The 17,765-nt window shown below is 35.8% G+C and overlaps 2 protein-coding genes and 1 long non-coding RNA gene across 6 annotated transcripts; 1 reads left to right on the top strand and 2 right to left on the bottom strand.

The window, feature by feature from the left end:
- Positions 1-1,604: 1,604 nt before the first annotated feature.
- On the bottom strand, positions 1,605-5,600 carry LOC148693180 (uncharacterized). 4 transcript variants are annotated; one of them, XR_015953421.1, is made up of 3 exons: positions 4,311-5,600; positions 2,991-4,105; positions 1,605-2,444 (listed from the first exon to the last, which is right to left on the bottom strand). It is a non-coding gene; the product is annotated as an uncharacterized LOC148693180 (long non-coding RNA). The 4 variants fall into 4 exon arrangements; XR_015953422.1 differs by lacking the exon at positions 1,605-2,444 and having other exon boundaries at positions 2,840-3,186; positions 3,351-4,105; XR_015953420.1 differs by lacking the exon at positions 1,605-2,444 and having other exon boundaries at positions 2,840-3,186; positions 3,261-4,105.
- On the top strand, positions 5,490-11,133 carry LOC137742735 (organic cation/carnitine transporter 4-like). Its single transcript, XM_068482678.2, has 2 exons — positions 5,490-6,036; positions 9,822-11,133. Exons 1-2 carry the CDS (start codon positions 5,583-5,585, stop codon positions 11,009-11,011), a joined length of 1,644 nt encoding a protein of 547 aa, XP_068338779.2. The 5' UTR covers positions 5,490-5,582; the 3' UTR covers positions 11,012-11,133.
- An 858-nt stretch (positions 11,134-11,991) lies between these two features.
- Positions 11,992-13,118, bottom strand: LOC137741454 (uncharacterized). The gene is made up of 2 exons (XM_068481161.2): positions 12,557-13,118; positions 11,992-12,242 (listed from the first exon to the last, which is right to left on the bottom strand). Exons 1-2 carry the CDS (start codon positions 12,865-12,867, stop codon positions 12,191-12,193), a joined length of 363 nt encoding a protein of 120 aa, XP_068337262.2. The 5' UTR covers positions 12,868-13,118; the 3' UTR covers positions 11,992-12,190.
- Positions 13,119-17,765: the final 4,647 nt, after the last annotated feature.

Here is a 17,765-nt window from a genome sequence, read left to right on the forward strand (position 1 = left end):
TGCTCACTTTCTCTACTGAACAAGAAAAAATCAAAGTAAGGAATGCAACTTCTTAAAAGAAAATGGGCGAAATGAAAGATACAACTTACTTGCTCGTCTCTGGCACTCCGACACTAGGGGCTGGAAACCGTACTTTCGAAACAAAGGTCGTAGCTTGCCCAAATGTCTATCCTCCTTAGGCACCTTTAACACCTTCTCTACATCAACCAGCTCCCATTCGGACAATTTGATGGTGCCTCGCGTCACTGTATGAAGGAAAATGTTAAATGCAAGAAGAAATCACAACAAATAACAAACAATGCGAACAATGGATACATTACAACCTACAGTCTGGAAGTAAGTAGGGACACGTCGCTCAGGTGTGACACCCCTAACATGCTCCCAATCATTATAAATAAAGCACTAACGGTTTTTCCAAGTGCAGTACGCCTTTTTCTTACCAAAGACAATACGCTCTCTCTCACTCCGACATGCACACTCGACATACCCAGTGCATGCTTTCACCGGGCGCATCTTATAACAGTAGCGCAACTGATGGAAGAAAGGCTCACCTAATCCACATTTCATCCAAATAATATAAAACCCGATCAAGGTATCCCAAAAACCAGGATTGAGTTGCCCAAAAGCATATTCAATGAAAGATAGCATCTGTTGCAACCACAGGTGCAAAGGCAGGTTCACCCCTAAGGTCAATAATATTTGGGTATAGAACATAACATGACCCTTGGGCGGTTCAGAGGGCAATTCTTCATGATGTACCAAACGCATTCCTACAATATGGGGGATACTACATGACTGTCTTAGGGCCTCAAGCTGCTTTTCGTTATCTGACAAGTTTTTCTCTAAATGGATCACTGTGAACTCAAAGCGAAATATGGGTATGGCATCACAAACAACCCCCTCACCCACTGACATAAAGGAGGAAGAACCAATATTTACTAAGGTTTGACAATTGTGAAGATCATCCAACGTTTCTTTTGTACAAGACTCCAACAAAAGCCCTGAAGACTCCAACATTGCAAGCTCAAACCTAAAGCTAGAGCTAGGTGAGCCCTTATCACTAGAACTTCCAGACTCTGACATCTACAACAAAAAGAAACAAACTCTATCACTAGATGAAAGATCGAAACATAAGGAAGTTCCTAAGGCATGAAGAAAAGCTAAACCAGTTCATCATGTTCTCAACCAAATATATGAACACTTAAACAATTCAACAAGAATGAAAGCATGCAATCTAATGGAGAAGACTACCAACCTGAAGATGGTGTAAAGCAATGTTGGAACCCTTTCAACTAAAGAACACTCTGTCTTAAAAAATTATTACAAATGAGCAAATGAAGGCAAGGTAAAGAGTGTAAACTTATCCTTCTTATTTAAGTTCAACAAGACCAAAGAATTTGAAAATCCAAATTCAAATCATGAGAAAGCCCCACATGAAAATCTTCAAACTTCCACACAAGCTAGGGAGTTTCAAATTTTAAATTTCAAATTTTCAATTCCCCCCATCCAAAAAAAAAAAAAAAATCCAACAAATAAAAATCCAAAAAAAAAAAAAAAAAAAACCGAAAAAAAAAAAAAAAAAAGAAAAGAGGGGAAACACATCAACTTTATCGATGAAAGACAACTATAGTTTTCAAAAGCTTCACACACTCTTGATCAAGATAGTGTGAAGCAAAACCAATTTATGGTGCCAACAAAAGCTTCAACAAATGAAAGACAACTATAAATGTCAAAAGCCTCACACTCTTGATCAGGACTGTGAAGCAAAACCAATTTATGGTGACCAACACAAAGCTTCACCTACAAAGCCCCACCTACAAAGCTTCAACCACAAAGCTTCAACCTTCAACCACAAAGCTTCAACTACAAAGTTTCAACCACAAAATTTCACCTACAAAGCTTCACTAAATGGAGAGCAACTACAAATGTCAAAAGTTTCACACTCTTGATCAAGATAGTGTGAAGCAAAATCTAGTTCTTGTGTCCTAAATTAGCTTCAACTATTCAAGCTATATAACCAAACACAAAACCTTGCTACCAAATAAAAAAAAAAAAATCACAAAACTCAAGGTTTTTAGCAATTTGTGCCACAACAAGAAGTACAAACAAAAAGCTTTAAATATCAATTTTCTTTTCCTTCCACTCCATCCACAAAGTCCCTATCACTCACACACACACACATACATGTTTTCAAACATGTTATAATAGTTTAAACAAGAAGTCAAAGCTCCAAGTTTAAACAGTGAACAAAAGCACAAGAAATTCACCAGTAGTGAAGGTGCTACAAAAATTGAATCCCCCCCCCCCTCCAACAAAAAAGACTTTTGAACCTCAACAGTAACAAGGATACTCGAAGCTTGCACATCACAAATGGTACCCAAGTCAGCCACACATGAAGGCCTTCTGCAACTCGCACCCTTCCTCTTTTTTCAAGCCTCTGCGACCTGCAAAAGCTTCATCAATAGGCCAATAGACAATCCTACTGTTTGGAAAAACTCATAAAGAAGACAAGTTATTATTTTATTATTAAGTCTTTATTATTCCCCTTTAAAATGGTCGGCCATGCATGAAAGAAACCCATTATTATGTTTTCTCAAATTATTTATTTATTATTTTATTGTTTTGTAATATTTGTCATATGATCACCATCACAAACGTGGCAAAGCACATCACACAAAGTCCTATTATTTAAATGGTTGTCTTCCCATATTAGTGACACGCTACACTTACAGATACATGTGTCCTTAAATATTTTTTATAGTGATGACAGTCTTCCGGCACATCATTATTCTTATACCATGTGACATAATCAGACACTACATCCTTTCATTTTGTGGTATTTACCTTCTAATTATCACATGTACAAGCTTATATTTCACTAGCCATATCATACATGTTTAAAGAGGCATTTACTTGTGCAATTTCCACCCATTTGCGTCAACATTCTATGATTGCCTTTAACTATTCCACTTATTCAACATGTGACTTACTACACAATTCAACAAATTTTTGAGTTGGCTAGCTCCTTTGGAGGAAACCGGAAAACCCTCCAGCCCAGTTCAAGAATAAGCCTGTGGAAAGTCAACAAGTACAACAACACGCGCCGATTCATCCGTTACTTCTTCAATAGCAAAAATATCTCATATCATCTCTTCTCCATGTCCTTTTCCTTGTCCTTATTGCGGTCTACAAGACAAGGAGAAGGAGAACAATCAGCCAGAACCCAAACACAAAACTTCAATCTAAGATTGATTGCTTACATTGTCTGTTACCTCTTTCGGCAAATCTCCTCGTTCAATGCATTAAAGTGAATGAATAAAAAAATTAAGAAAATCACATCAGACACTCACATCATCCTCAAAGCAACCCGTCTCTTCAGTGTTTTTTTGGAAGCAGAACAACGGAAAGTACCAAACAAATGATCTGATATGGAAGTTAAGTCATATTCTTCCTACACCATTGAACAAAGGTGTAGACTAAAACAGCCAAAACAAAGTTCATCTAAAACACAACCTCCAGGGCAAAGACTATAATCGCCCTACAACAGTTCACTTAACATTGAATAGGGACAGTAAGGTTGTAAACAATATATATGGGTTGTAAACACTGTATACATATATAATAGAGACACAACATGAACATTCACGATATTTACTTGTAAAATCTAGTAAGCAATGGAATAGGATATTTCCTCATTTTGTCGGATTACTTTGAAACTTTGTTAAAATATATTCACTATCTCGTTATTTTCATGATGAAGATAGTATTTTCACTAAATCTAGTGTTTTTTTATCCTATATAGTCCCAAGTTTGAATTAATCCCCGAATAATACTTCACAGTAAATAACAGGGGAACACTGAGAAATAAGAAATCAGAATTCGGCAATCATACATGATTAAATCACAAAATGAGTCAAATATTCTCAAAATCATTCTAAACGTCACATTGAAATCAAACTGACCAAAGTCTAAATAGAACTGAGCATAGTATCTCTTCTTGTTCTTGATCACTGTTGTTCCCAATGTGGTCCATTCCGGCTTCTCAGAATTATCGTCCGAAAAGGATTTCACCAGCAATTGGTGAACTGAACTTTTGTCCCTTCCACTAATTTAGTACGCAAAGAAAAGATTGGAAGGGAAACAAAATCCAACAAATAAAAAAGGGGTCAGTGAAACAATAAAAATTAAAATTTTCTGCAAGGGGCATCCCAGAATTTAAATTCACACTAAACGCATTTCCTAGTTCTCTTAATTGAAGCGAACCCAGAAACAAAATAATGAAAAAAAATGAAAAAAAAAAATAATAATACCTTTGCAGGTGTTACAGTATTGGTGATGCGTCTTTTTCCAGTCGGTCAATTCGTCGTTGTTTACATCAGTAACAATCGGAGGCGAAGCTGCTGGTTTGGGTGAAGAAGAAGAGGAAGAGGATGACGGTTTGAAGAAGGCACTGCTCTTTGGTGGCATTGCATGAATGCGTCGGATTGGACTTGAATTGATCTGAGTTCATTTCCCTTCCGTCGTTCTTTGGTTCAGAGAAAACATAATAAAGGAAAAGAGTGGAGAAACGCTGTCGAAAAGTGAGAACAAACACAGATAACCCAGAGAAGAACAAAACCAGGGATAGAACTCGAGCTGGGTTCGTGTTTTCGACGAGAGCGCTAGTCGTTTCTGGAAGCAAATGGAAACGGACTGGACTTCTGCCATCCCCACGATTACCAACACGCGTACACCTACTGCACGTGTACATCAGGAGTAGTGCCAGAGAGTCAGTGAAAGCACTTAAGAGGCAGAAATGAACTTGAATGTTTGAATTTTAGCATATATAATATAATTTCCGTTTGACTGGTTAATCCAACCAAGTTCAATGAATCCAACAGTGATCAAAGGCCCAAGCCCTCCCACCCTTTTGGCAGGCTATCAGCACTAATTATTTCTAGCAATTTTTTAAAGAGTTTGTGACAAGTATTTAAAACCGTTGAATTATTCGTCTCCGTCGGCGTCAAGATCTCTCGTATAAAATAGGCAAACGACTTATGAATGATCGAATCAACGTATTAGGTTTGGGACTAAATTGTAGAGGAATCCCAGTGAGAGTTTAAGGCCCTTTCTTACCCAGACCCACCTCTGTCCTTGAGATATTGAATGAAAAATGGGGTAATGCAAAGGAAAGAGATCCCAGAATATTCCGTAATCTTCACATGCCGTCCCTAAGTCCCTACCTAAGAGAGACACTTGCGCCATTATAATAACATGTTGCGATAATAATATATGTCCAAGTTTATCTTCGCGTGACATTATATAATTTATACGAAACGTCTGGATCACAATCTACCTGTATAATGTACATACTTCTCTAAATAATACCTATGTGAGTCAAAGACCATGATCCAACAAATCAACGGCTGGAGCTCCATCCACGTGTCAAGCCAAAAGCATCACGCTTCTAGTTACAAGGGAAACACAAGCGCATATATATACGAATACATGGCAATTTAGTCACCACCTCCTAAAACCTTCGACATGGGAGACGCCGCCACCACCACCTCTTACACAAGAAATTAATTAGGCCAATTTATAACATGCCCACCAGCTCGTCATCATCGTCATCTGATTCGGGAGTTGATCAGAGCCCTGACGAGCTCCGGTCGCCTCTGCTCTCCAATGCGAATAAAGCCGTCAGAGAGACAGAATCAGAGAAGCTATGCATCGACGACATGTTACAAAAGTATTGCGGGGAGTTTGGTCCGTACCAAATGAAGCACTTTGTGCTGACCAGCTTGGCTTGGGCTCTGGAGGCATTCCACACCATGGTCATGATATTTGCGGACCGTGAACCGGCTTGGCGGTGCTTGGATGGAGCAGCTAGTTCGGGTTGCGATGCCAGGGCGAAGACCGTTTGTGGACTCAAACCGGGTTCGTGGGAGTGGATCGGCGGTCTAGGAAGCTCGACCGTTGCTGAATGGGGGTTGGTTTGCGAGGAGAAGTATAAGGTTGGGTTGGCGCAGGCCTTGTTCTTCGGCGGCTGTATGATTGGTCAGTTATCCTACTCTTCCTCCCCACAAGTTTATCTACTGCTTTGTTAGTTTATAATTATTAAATCAAAACACGAGAAGATATAACATATAAGATAAACTAGAAGCAACGGTGAAGGTTTAATTACGTTTTTTGGAACAACTTGTTTGATAGCGAATTTGTCGATGATAAGATGTTTGCAGTGCAAAGATAACAAGCACACAAATGCAATACACATTTTTTTTCCGTCTTAATTTTATTTTCCATCCTCAGCGTTTTCGTCTGTTGTAAAACTAAGATTCATGATTTAGGAAGATACAATCAACGTTAAGAACTACAAATATCGTCCAAATAGTTTTATTTTGAATATATCTGCATGCAGACATTTTTCAATGATTAAGCAATTGCAGCACATGGTATGATCTGTCTTGACTAGTTTTAGAAGATAGTTTAGGTTTTTCCACTTGTGGATTTGTGGGAGAAAATGAGATATTTGTTTAATTGGTTTTGTAATGGCGATAATAAAGCAGTTTATAACTATTTGTTTTGTTCAAGTAGTTTATGATAATATTTAAAAATTTAACCTAACAGATAAGTCAAATTGTTATGACTAACCTGTATGACTTGGTCCAATTACCCCACTCTTACTTTGTAAAATATTTTTTGTAAAAAAAAAAAAAAAAAAAAAAAAATTTAACGAAACAGTTATGGAACTGTTCACTTTTAATTAAAAATTACAATTTTACCTTTCTCTGATACCATTCACTACACCTTTATTTATCTTTTTTTCATTAAAACTAAAAAAAAATTTAGATTTTTTGTTAATTTTCCTTGAAAAAAAAACGCATAAACCACTTAATTATTACCTTGCTGAAAATTGGTCGTAGACTCTTCTTGATTGCAAAATAGTAGTTTAGAAAGTTACGGATGCACCATGGATTTGGATTCCCTTACGGATAGAAATAGAGAAGAGATTTTTTTAATATGATCGAAAGACAGGTGTTTTTATACAAGTGGTGAAATTCTTGTATTAAAATATAAATAACATAAAAAGAAAAAATTTTCTCTACTTATATAATAATACGTGGTGTACCACTTGTGTTTATTAGATTAATATGTCGAGAATATACTAGTTAGATAAATGCTAAGAAAAGTTTCTCCAAAGCAAGATTTTTCATAAATTTTTTGTTATCTTGGCACTATATTTTATTATATTGAAACAAAAAATGATTTTAAACTATAAGATAACAGATAGTCTTATGTTTATATTGTCATCATTATCACTAGCAGCTGGCAGAATATGACTGCCAGAAAGCAGTAAAATATATATAAATTATAAAGATACATACTAGTGGTAAATAAAACATATAATATAGGTTAAACCAGAACGTAAAACAAACAAATTAATATTTGGAATTTGGAGAGGAACAATCAAAGGTACTGACACGATAGCGTGAAATTAAGCGTGGAGTCAAAATATGCGGTTGCGGATGCGGCTCCCGTGTCTGCATGCAAATTTAAGAAATCAAGGTCGCTTCAGTTTGTTTGTTGGGTTTCATCAGCGTGATAATATGGGTGTCATTTTTGTCCATTTCGTAAATTTATATGGAACAGGTCTATGGTCTGACGTGTTCTTCTCGTTTAGCTTGCTATATATCATTTTATATAACAGAACAGGTTACGTTCAATTTTCCCTCATTCTTTATCTTTATAACAAAACATATGAAAATTGCAGTCCCATGTTGATTAGAACACGTACTTGAGTTCGAGTTTCTTTTTTCTTTTTGTACGATTAGATGAATTCATGTTCATAACTTTTAGACCCACCATAGTTCACTATAGACACCGATATTAATATTAACTTAATAACTTATTTTTAGATGTTAAGTTTTGTTACAAAAAGCTTCCATAATATTCGTTCTAACAGTCAAAAATTAAGAATAACTTAACTTGTAAGAGGTAAAAATAAACGAATAACATCACTTAAGACATAAACACATGAAAAATTTGTAGACAATTTTACATGGGGTCTACTCACATGATAAAACATGTACGGTGCCATTTAACCCTTATCTAAATCTCACAAACTAAAGAGAGATCCACTTCTTTCACCTAAAAAAAGAACGAGAAGATGCCACTTTACTAAAAGTAGCGAATATAAGAAGGAAAAACACTGAAAAAGAATGGAGATGCTGTCGATCGTTCTTTTCTAAACGTGAACTCAAATGTTCTGGACCAATTTCAGACTTTTCCACATAAAGGGGCACATCCAAATGCAGGCTTTATGGAAGGCATTGTTGAATTTTTTAGGTCTACATGCTGAGGATCCCTCCAACAATATCGATACCGTTTCCACTTTATCACATATCCAATCCTCAGGTGTGGAGTTTTATCACAAAAGGTTTCGGTGTTAGTTAAAGTGAGATAATTCTATTTAAAGTACTCTTATCTCCCCCGCACGTGAGACCCCATTTTATGGGTCACATGTGGAAATCCACATCAGTAACCACATGGAGCCAGTGGGAACTCACCCATCGCACAAGGCCAAATGGGGACCCACCCAATCAAGTGGCATCTTTGGCCTACGTGAACATTGCGCATGGCCAAAAGGAACCCGCCCAAACATGTGGCAGTACGAGCCCGTTCCTTGGTTACGATAACATGTTAAATTTTTTAGGTCGACGGGCCGAGGGCCCACTCCAACAACAAGCATATCCGTTCATGCTTACTCAAGAGTACTTCTTTGGCTTTTAACTACTAAACCCTAGTTTTGAATGATTATGTCCCACATTAGTTTACCTTTTAACCTAGCCAAAACAGAATACAAATACTAATAATTTGACCTTAATTTATCTTGTCCTCTCTAACAAAACAATATATTTTAATTTACAGAGAAAATATTAGAACTTAAGGGTAAAGACGAGAGCACACTGTCCTTTATCCTGATTAACTGGCTAATTCATATGCAACAAAAGTAAGAGGTGATAAATGGGTTTACATGGTTGAGTTAAAGATGATTTCATACCAATGAAGCCCGCAAATGCACAATTTAATTATAATCAGTTTCAGAAATTTAAAATAAAAAGTAAAATGTTACTCAACCACCATGGTATTGAATAACATTCATATATGTTCATTTTTGCTTTTCTTTTTCTTATTTTTTTGGATTAGACAGTAGATTGAACTATCATTCAATCGAAACAAAACGCATGCATGCAATAACCTAGCAGCTGGCCGTTAGCCCTCGACGGGTAAAAGATCATAGGTTTGATTCGGTAGATGATGAATCTGACACTAAATTATTATGAAAAGCTCGTTTTGTGATGTAGCACAATTTTTCATCTTTTAGTATAAATATATCGTTGTATTAAAAAAGTTCAAATAAAATGAAGAAGAAGAGCAACCAAATTGATAGAGGAAAATTTGGTTAGTGCCTTTTTGACAAAAATCACTAGGAAGATTGGGCCAAACTACAACATGCCTTTTACCATTTTCCCAATCCATGTTCTGTAATAGGGCCAAATTTCATTATATACCTAAATACTTGCTGCATATTCTTTTTCTCTTTTTGTTCTTTCTTCAGATTTGATACTGTTCTACTACTTGTGTATGTAAATGGTGATTTGGCTGTTTATATATAGCATTTGGTACATTGTTGATATTAATTATGCCGATATTACCAAATTTAGTAAAATTTAGACAATGTACTAGATATTATAAATTAACGCCATACAATAAACTCTCTTTTTCCAATTATATTTTAACTGACTACTAAGATTAATATTTATATCATACATTCATTTCAGGTGCGGGAGTTTTTGGGCATTTGTCAGACTCGTTTTTAGGAAGAAAAGGCTCCCTAACCGTTGTTTGCATCTTGAACACCATCTTCGGTTGTCTAACAGCACTCTCCCCAAACTACTGGACCTACGTCCTCTTCCGCCTTCTCACCGGCTTCAGCACAGGGGGGGTCGGCCTCTGCGCCTTCGTCCTTGCTACTGAACCTGTCGGTCCTACAAAGCGTGGTGCAGCAGGAATGTCCACATTCTACTTCTTTTCAACCGGGATTGCAATCCTCTCTTGCGTTGCGTATATTTTCCCACAATGGCGCGAACTCTACATTGCCTCCTCAATCCCATCATTGCTCTTCTTGCTCGTTGTCCTACCATTTGTCTCTGAGTCCCCAAGGTGGTACCTCGTACGAGGAAGAATATTGGAAGCCATGAAACTAATGCGCACGATTGCAAAGTCTAACAAGAACCACCTTCCTGAGGGAGTTGTCCTAACCCTAGATGAAGAAGCAAGCAATGATACTACTACTACAAATGAGGATGACCAAACGTACAAGGAACTATTGGAGAGCAAAGAAGCAATAAGTGGTTCTCTAATTGATGTGATAAAGTCACCAGTTACCCGAATCCGGTTATTCCTAGCTGTGGCCATAAATTTCTTGTGCTCGGTCGTGTACTATGGTTTGAGCTTGAACGTTGTCAACCTCGAAACCAACCTCTATATCAACGTGTTACTCAACGCCGTGGCGGAAATGCCAGCTTTCACAATCACGGCAATCTTACTAGACAAGTATGGAAGGAAGCCATTAGCAATTGGGACGTTATGGTTTAGTGGGGTGTTTTGTTTTGTTGGGAGCTTGGTGGGGAATGTTGGGATGTGGAAAGTTGTTAGGATGGTGTGCGGGATTTTGGGGATTTTTGGGATGGCGGGGACTTACAATTTGCTTTTTATTTACACCATGGAGTTGTTTCCAACTGTGGTGAGGAATGCAGCGCTTGGATGTGCCACACAAGCCGCACAAATGGGGGCGATTTTGGCCCCGTTTGTGGTGGTTTTGGGCGGGGGTTTGCCATTTTCAGTGTTTGCCGTGTGTGGGGTTGTGGGTGGAATGTTTGCATTTTTTTTGCCGGAGACGTTGAATAAGCCTTTGTATGATACAATGGCTGGGATGGAGGATAAGGAGGGTGCTTGCATAAGTGTGTGAATTTGTAACTTCTTGATTAGAGTAAGTCTGTAAGATTCATGTGCCTTTTTTTTTGTTTTTGGGGTGAAGTTAGCTAGTAGTTAACAATTATAAATGTTTACTATGATTGGGCTTGACCATCATCGATCCGTCTATTAGACTCTCCCAATCCTTGTAGCAAAAATATGAATCCCTCCAAATTTTAGTCAACAGAAAACCTAATGAACTAGATTACGCACTAGACTATGAGTCACTCTGTTAAGTTGGTGATTCATTTGACGATCTACGGCTGCTCAGCTTATTTATCTCTAGTATTGCAGGCTCAATGAAAATTGAAACGATATTTCTAATCCTGCTTTACACTTTCTACGTTAAATGTAAACCAGTATTGCCGGTCCATGATGGAATGATATCCAACAGTTTACCATGTATGGACATCTGGGGTTCTGCATCAACTCCTAATACCATACACCTTGGACAGACTAAGTAGTGATGTGATTTAGGAAACCTTGTTTCAAGAATGTTCGAAGGTTCTGTATTAATTTTGGATTCTCTTCTTTTTTCGTGAAATTTGAAATTTTGATTTTTCTTTTGTTATCGTTGGATTTGAATTTGAGATTTTTTTTACTTTTGAAGAGACAAGTTTAGATTAAAATTGTTTTCTTATGAGCAATATTATCTACCCTAAATTGATTTGTGAGAAGAAGAATTCAAATTTAAGTACAAAAGGAGATCAAGCTCTACTCTAGTTTATGTCGATACATACACATCTACAATTCCACTAAAATTATTAGGTGAGAAAAAATGTCACGTCATGGTCCACGTTGTTTTGGATTTTAAAAATGTCATGTATTATTATAATTGTGAAATATTTTTAATTAAGCTAAATAAATAAATAAACTCAAAAGTGTTTATTAAAATTAAAAATAGAACAATTTCCAATTAAACTTAATTTCCAGTCTATCATTAAATTATGAAACATAAACCAAATGCAAGTTGGATGAACAATAGGGAAATCTGAATAAATAAATGGAAAATATACAAATGCACTATTCGAGTACAATGGTACAATACAAGAAGGCTCTTTAATTGTTATATATTTTCCTAATTTCATACACACACACACACACTCGCTTCATGATCCCAACCCAGTTTCGAACGTGAATAACCGTCTGTTAATGCAAGTTTCATCCCATGATTTCAAAACGTAAAAGGCGTCGGAGAGAACGCCGGAATCGCAAATGAAGCTTGCCTGAAAAAAAATCCCATACAAAATGTAACCAATCAATTTTACAACCAATAATAACGGAAGTGATAATTAATTTAATTTATTAAATTTCAATCTTTTTCAATGATTAAAGGTAAAAATCAAAAAAAAAAAAAAAACTTTATTAAATCTCATTATCTGAAACAAAGAGTGCACGTATATGGGGAAAATGGGGGTGTGGTTAATATTTTCCTAATGGCAAAACCAAACACAACTAAAACGACGTCGTCGTCCCAGGAAGCAAAACATCCGAAGATTTTACTATTTTGCTATTTACTATATTTTTAGTATTTACGTACCCGTAATCTTCGCCGTGGCTGCGGACCTGAACTCTTGTTCGATCCTGACCGCTCTTCCTTTTCACGGCTCTCTCAATCGCAGCTGTTCGATCCACCACCTTCGCAGCAACGTTATCCTCGGAAATTGAGCTCAGCGACGGCGTCCAATCGGACGAATTTACAGAGCTCCTGCGCTTTCTTCTGCGGCGTAGTATTCGGCTGGGCGCCCTCACCAGCGATCTCGTCTCCTCTGAGAGCGGAGCGGGCTCGCTGTTGGATGTTGTGGGGCGAGTGGCCCCGCAGCACGGGACAAACTCCAACAAGAACTTCATGGCGCAATTTTTCTGTTACGATGTCGATGTGCGTTACCTGAGAATTGTGTGAAAGAGGGGCTCGGAATTGTTGAGGTTTACGGTTTGTGACATCGGCGGGATCTCACTTCCGTCATGGTTATTTGGGTTTCAGGCTGAAGAGACAGAAGGCTTTGGAGAGTGTACTTTGTTCCTGGCTCTCCTCTGGTTTTGGTGGGAGAGCGAGGATTTTATAATGCGTTTGGTTTGGAAGGATATGTAGGGTTTTATCCGAATTCTGGTCGCAATAGATGATTGTGGAAAGAGGAAGCCTCCAGTCAGTTTTCAAACACTCTAATCCTCTTTTATTTTGTGAGGTCACGGTTAAGTTATGTTAATATTTTATATTATTATTTTTTATAAAGATAATAAGATAAAATGTAATAATGATATAAAATGTTGACGTAATTTAACCGTGACCGTAGAAATAAAAAAAGATGAGAGTGTGGAAGACAGAGAAGCAAGGTACAATACATAGAGCCCCATGATTTTGATCCATATCAATTCAAATCTACTTCTTAATTACAAAATAATTTTTTAATGGGTAGGAAATGTACGTAAAATCGTATTTCATAGCGCAGGTGGCATAAAAGGAAGAAACTTTTCATTGTGATTGGAGCACACATGATACATCAAATGTTTTTATATAAATGGTTTGAAATTTTATTTTTTAAGTTATTAATTTTTAGCACACATATCCTACCATTTATATAGTAACACATAATATTCTAATCACATTGAAAAATCTCTCATAAAAAGGAGTTTCCATGTTGGGAGGGTTGGGTTTGCTAGGACTAAGGGCATGTTTTACGATGACCCATTTTGTAAGAAATGAGTATTATTGTTATTTTTATTTTTATTTTATTTTTTAATACATCGATATTTTTAAAAAAGAAGATCAGGTAAGCCATAAATTAGCAGCCTAATTAACAATTTTTTTTTTTTTGATCGAAGCCTAATTAACAATTAAAGCAAGAAAAAAATGAGTGGTTTTGGACATCTCATACTTCTTCTTATTTTTTCAAAAAAAAAAAATGGACAACTAGTGACAAGCCACTATAATCCACCTCTTTCTGGAACCGGAGCTTTTGGGAAATTTCACCTTGCAGTTGCATATAAGCACAGTCAAGCAAACTCACCAGCTTGAAATATCGAATAGGGGAGCTCTTGTACCTGAAAAATCAATGAAATTACTATGAGCAGTTGTTTATTTCATATTCAAATTCTCCATATTAAAAGGCACGGCAAATCAATTAACATAATAACATGTGAAAGATTTTTCCAAGTTAAAAGACATGTTTATTTTTAAATGACACAACACATATATTTATATACATGTAATGAACCTTTTAAATACTTCGTACAATTACTTACAAACAACATGAACATATATATTTATTAAATTTCGTATATTTGGAATGAAAAAGTGACTTGTAAGTGCCACTTTTCTTATTCAAAATGTGTCAGTTAATATTAGGTTGATTTGTAATTTGCCTTGATCAGTCCGGGACTCGTGGTGGGTAGTAAGTCAAGTTATGAGCTAATAAATCAATATATAATTTTGGTTTTCTCAAAAATATATATAATTTTGACGACTTAATTTATTTCCTTCCTTGACATAATCAACTCAACCATATGACCTTATTCTTTTGGCGAAATACCCTTGTTTCAATAAAGTAATTTGCATTGAACGGATTCACTGTCATGCCTCCAAGTAGCATTCCAATTCAATAATTAAAAATCATTTAAAGAAAATCTTACGTATATTTTATTATTGAATGGTGACGTATTATTAAAAATGAAGCTGTTTCATATACGTCTTTCTCTTAATTCCGATGATACTTAATTAATAGGGAATGACAGGGTGTGTAGAGTGTAGTGCATCTCTATGACGACGCTGCCTATACAGAAAATATGACATTTTCAATTTGATCATGTTTTATAAAACTCTGGTGGGAAAATAAATTTCAAGATGTTCGGGGGCTACATGATTTGTTTCTAATAAAATATTGTGGAAAGAGGAAGTATTGAAAACACATAGAGCCCCATGATTGTGATCCATATCAATTCAAATCTACTTCTTAATTATAAAATAATTTTTTGTTAATGGGTAGGAAATGTAAGTAAAAAGTATTTTACAGTGCAGGTGGTAGCTGGTAGGGGTGTGCAAGGGACAGAAAAATTTGGCATAAAGGGGAGTTTCCATGTTGGGAGGGTTGGGTTTGTTAGGATCAAGGGCAAGTCTTGCGATGGAAAGAAATACGTATCATTTTTAATTTTGTATTTATTAATAATAAAAAATGAAAGACGAATGATTCTGGACTTTCCATACCTTCCCACATCTAAAAAATAAAGATATAAAATTACTATGTGCAGTTATTCATTTCTTCATATTAAAAAATACGTCATATCAATAATATAATAGCATGTAAAAGATTTTTCATATTAAAAAGCACATGCATTCTTAAATAAGACGAAGTATAATACTTCGCGTAATTATTTACAAACAACATCGCAAAACATGAATTTTTTTTTTTTTTTTTTTAATAAGCACACATAATCGTTAACTGTGATTTTTTAAAGGTTCCATCACGTCAGCTTTTCAATTTATTAAATTTTGCATATTTGGAATGTGAATGCGACTTGTAAGTGCCACTTTTCTTATACAAAATATGTGTCACTTCGTGTTTGGTTGATATGTAATTTGCTTTGATGTGGTTCGCAGTCCTGGACTCGTGGTGGGTAGTAAGTCAAGTTATGAGCTAATAAATCAATAATATGACTTTGGCGACTTAATTTCTTTCCTTCATTGACATTAATCAACTCACCCATATGACCTTTCTCTTTTGGTGCAAAACCTCTCTATGTTCCAACATGACAAAATATACGATGCTTCTCATGGCACCAATTTTTTATACAATAGATATTACTATAGCATAGGAATGGCAGTAGTTCGGTTTGAAAACAAAAATACTATATTTATTCTCATAACCATGAAAATTAACAATATTCATAATCGTAAATTAACCATCGGTTACCCACTGGGTAATGGATTCCCATCAGTTAACGGTTATATCCATCTTCATTAGTACACAAAATATATTTGTTCAGTTGACGCATTATAATTTAGGAGATATTAACATTGATTTTGAATCAAAACTTTTGAACTTTCCCACAAATGCAACTTTTGTATTCTCAAGGTAATGAATTCAGTGAATAATGAGTGTGCAAATATATGTGTATTATATATAAATTATATTATTTATTATTCGGATTGGATCCAGATATAGATACGAATCGAGGACCTCTATAACCATTTCCAAAATCATAACAGAATAATATTCACAGTTTTTCCTCATATCCAACATATACCTAAATTTTATACTCAAATCCATTATATTCGGACGGTTATCCACGGTCATTGAGTTTAACGGTTAAAATTGTCATTCCTACTATAGCATGCTACACTATGAGAAAGAATTTTGAATTTAAAATGCAATAAGTTGAAGAAGGAAACCATATCGACTAGATTAATCATCACTTACTGTTCTAATGGCCTTGTTCAAAAATTAGAGAAAGGGGTGTGATATCCACACACCCCATTTTACTTCTCACACACCTTTTTAATTTTTGACCGTCGGATCGAATGAATTGAAGAAGATCAACGAACATAAATTATCAAAGGTGTGTAAGAAGTAAAATGAGGTGTGTGGATAGCACACCCCTAAAGAAATATTTAGAGTGCTTCCACAAGCAATATTACTAAATGCATAACTACCAAAACCTAAATAAATAAAAAAGCATTAAACATGCCCTAAAGAAAGGGAGAGAGGGGGCCATATTTTTTCTGCCTGCATCAAACCTATAGTTCCATTTCAACTAGAAATAAAGATGTAAAGGTGAAGTGTCCAGCAAATTAATTAATTGATGTCAATCGCGGGGCATGCTTATCCAAAAATAGTGAAACGCCCTATTATCCCAGAAGCACCATTTGATTATTGTCATTTTTTCAACAAATTCTTAAACCCTTGTAAATTATAACACATAATTCAGTCTTATTTTCAATAGATGGGTCATAATCTTTGACGTCGGATTGCCACATGACAAAAGGTTACTCGCAGCGCTTTGCCTGCGGCGATAAAGAACTTGGTGGACAACTTTTGGTCCATCCACTACAAACTAACAAATATACTACACATTTTGGGTATATTATTAACAACTTGGCTCAATCAACAAAACGTGCCACATTAAACTTGTTATTTATCGAAATACCTAATCAGTTATTTTCACACTTTTTAATAGGTCTTGTATTTCATAGACCTAATCACTGTATGACTTAAGTTCAGCGATACTTTTCTTCTCAATGTTAAAAGGAGTTTAGTTCTGTAGCTGAAAACCCTCATCTCCTATAATTATATGAAATAAAACAGAATGTATAATATTTTGATTTATCAAGCTTTGTTATACACAATCGTGCAATAGTATTATAAGTTTCATCTATGAGACTCATATCAGTCAACAATAGTCTGTCACAATGCAAGTGACTAATGAAAGGTTTCTCGAGCCACATAAAAGGTTGTACAATATGCACCTTGCTCAGCAATCCTAATACATTTCCACCACAATTCTGATTCTAGCAAACGAAAAGAGTATCTTCTAGTTGGCTCTTAAGACTTCATATATTTATTTCCAACTTTCTACCAGAAAATTCTTTTTTCTGCCCAAATATTCACTAAATCTGACAGGGGCAGTTGTCCCGAAAAATGCTTGCTACATAGCAGCTGAGAAACGAAGACGCACTTAATACTGTCGCCTTCATATTCCACCAATAAGTTCCATCCAACCAAAAAAAAACGATTGTTTGTCCTAATTCGATGACG

The sequence above is a fragment of the Pyrus communis genome, chromosome 11 (genome assembly GCF_041283825.1).
Source record: "Pyrus communis isolate YQ-2024b chromosome 11, ASM4128382v1, whole genome shotgun sequence".
Taxonomy (NCBI): domain Eukaryota; kingdom Viridiplantae; phylum Streptophyta; class Magnoliopsida; order Rosales; family Rosaceae; genus Pyrus; species Pyrus communis.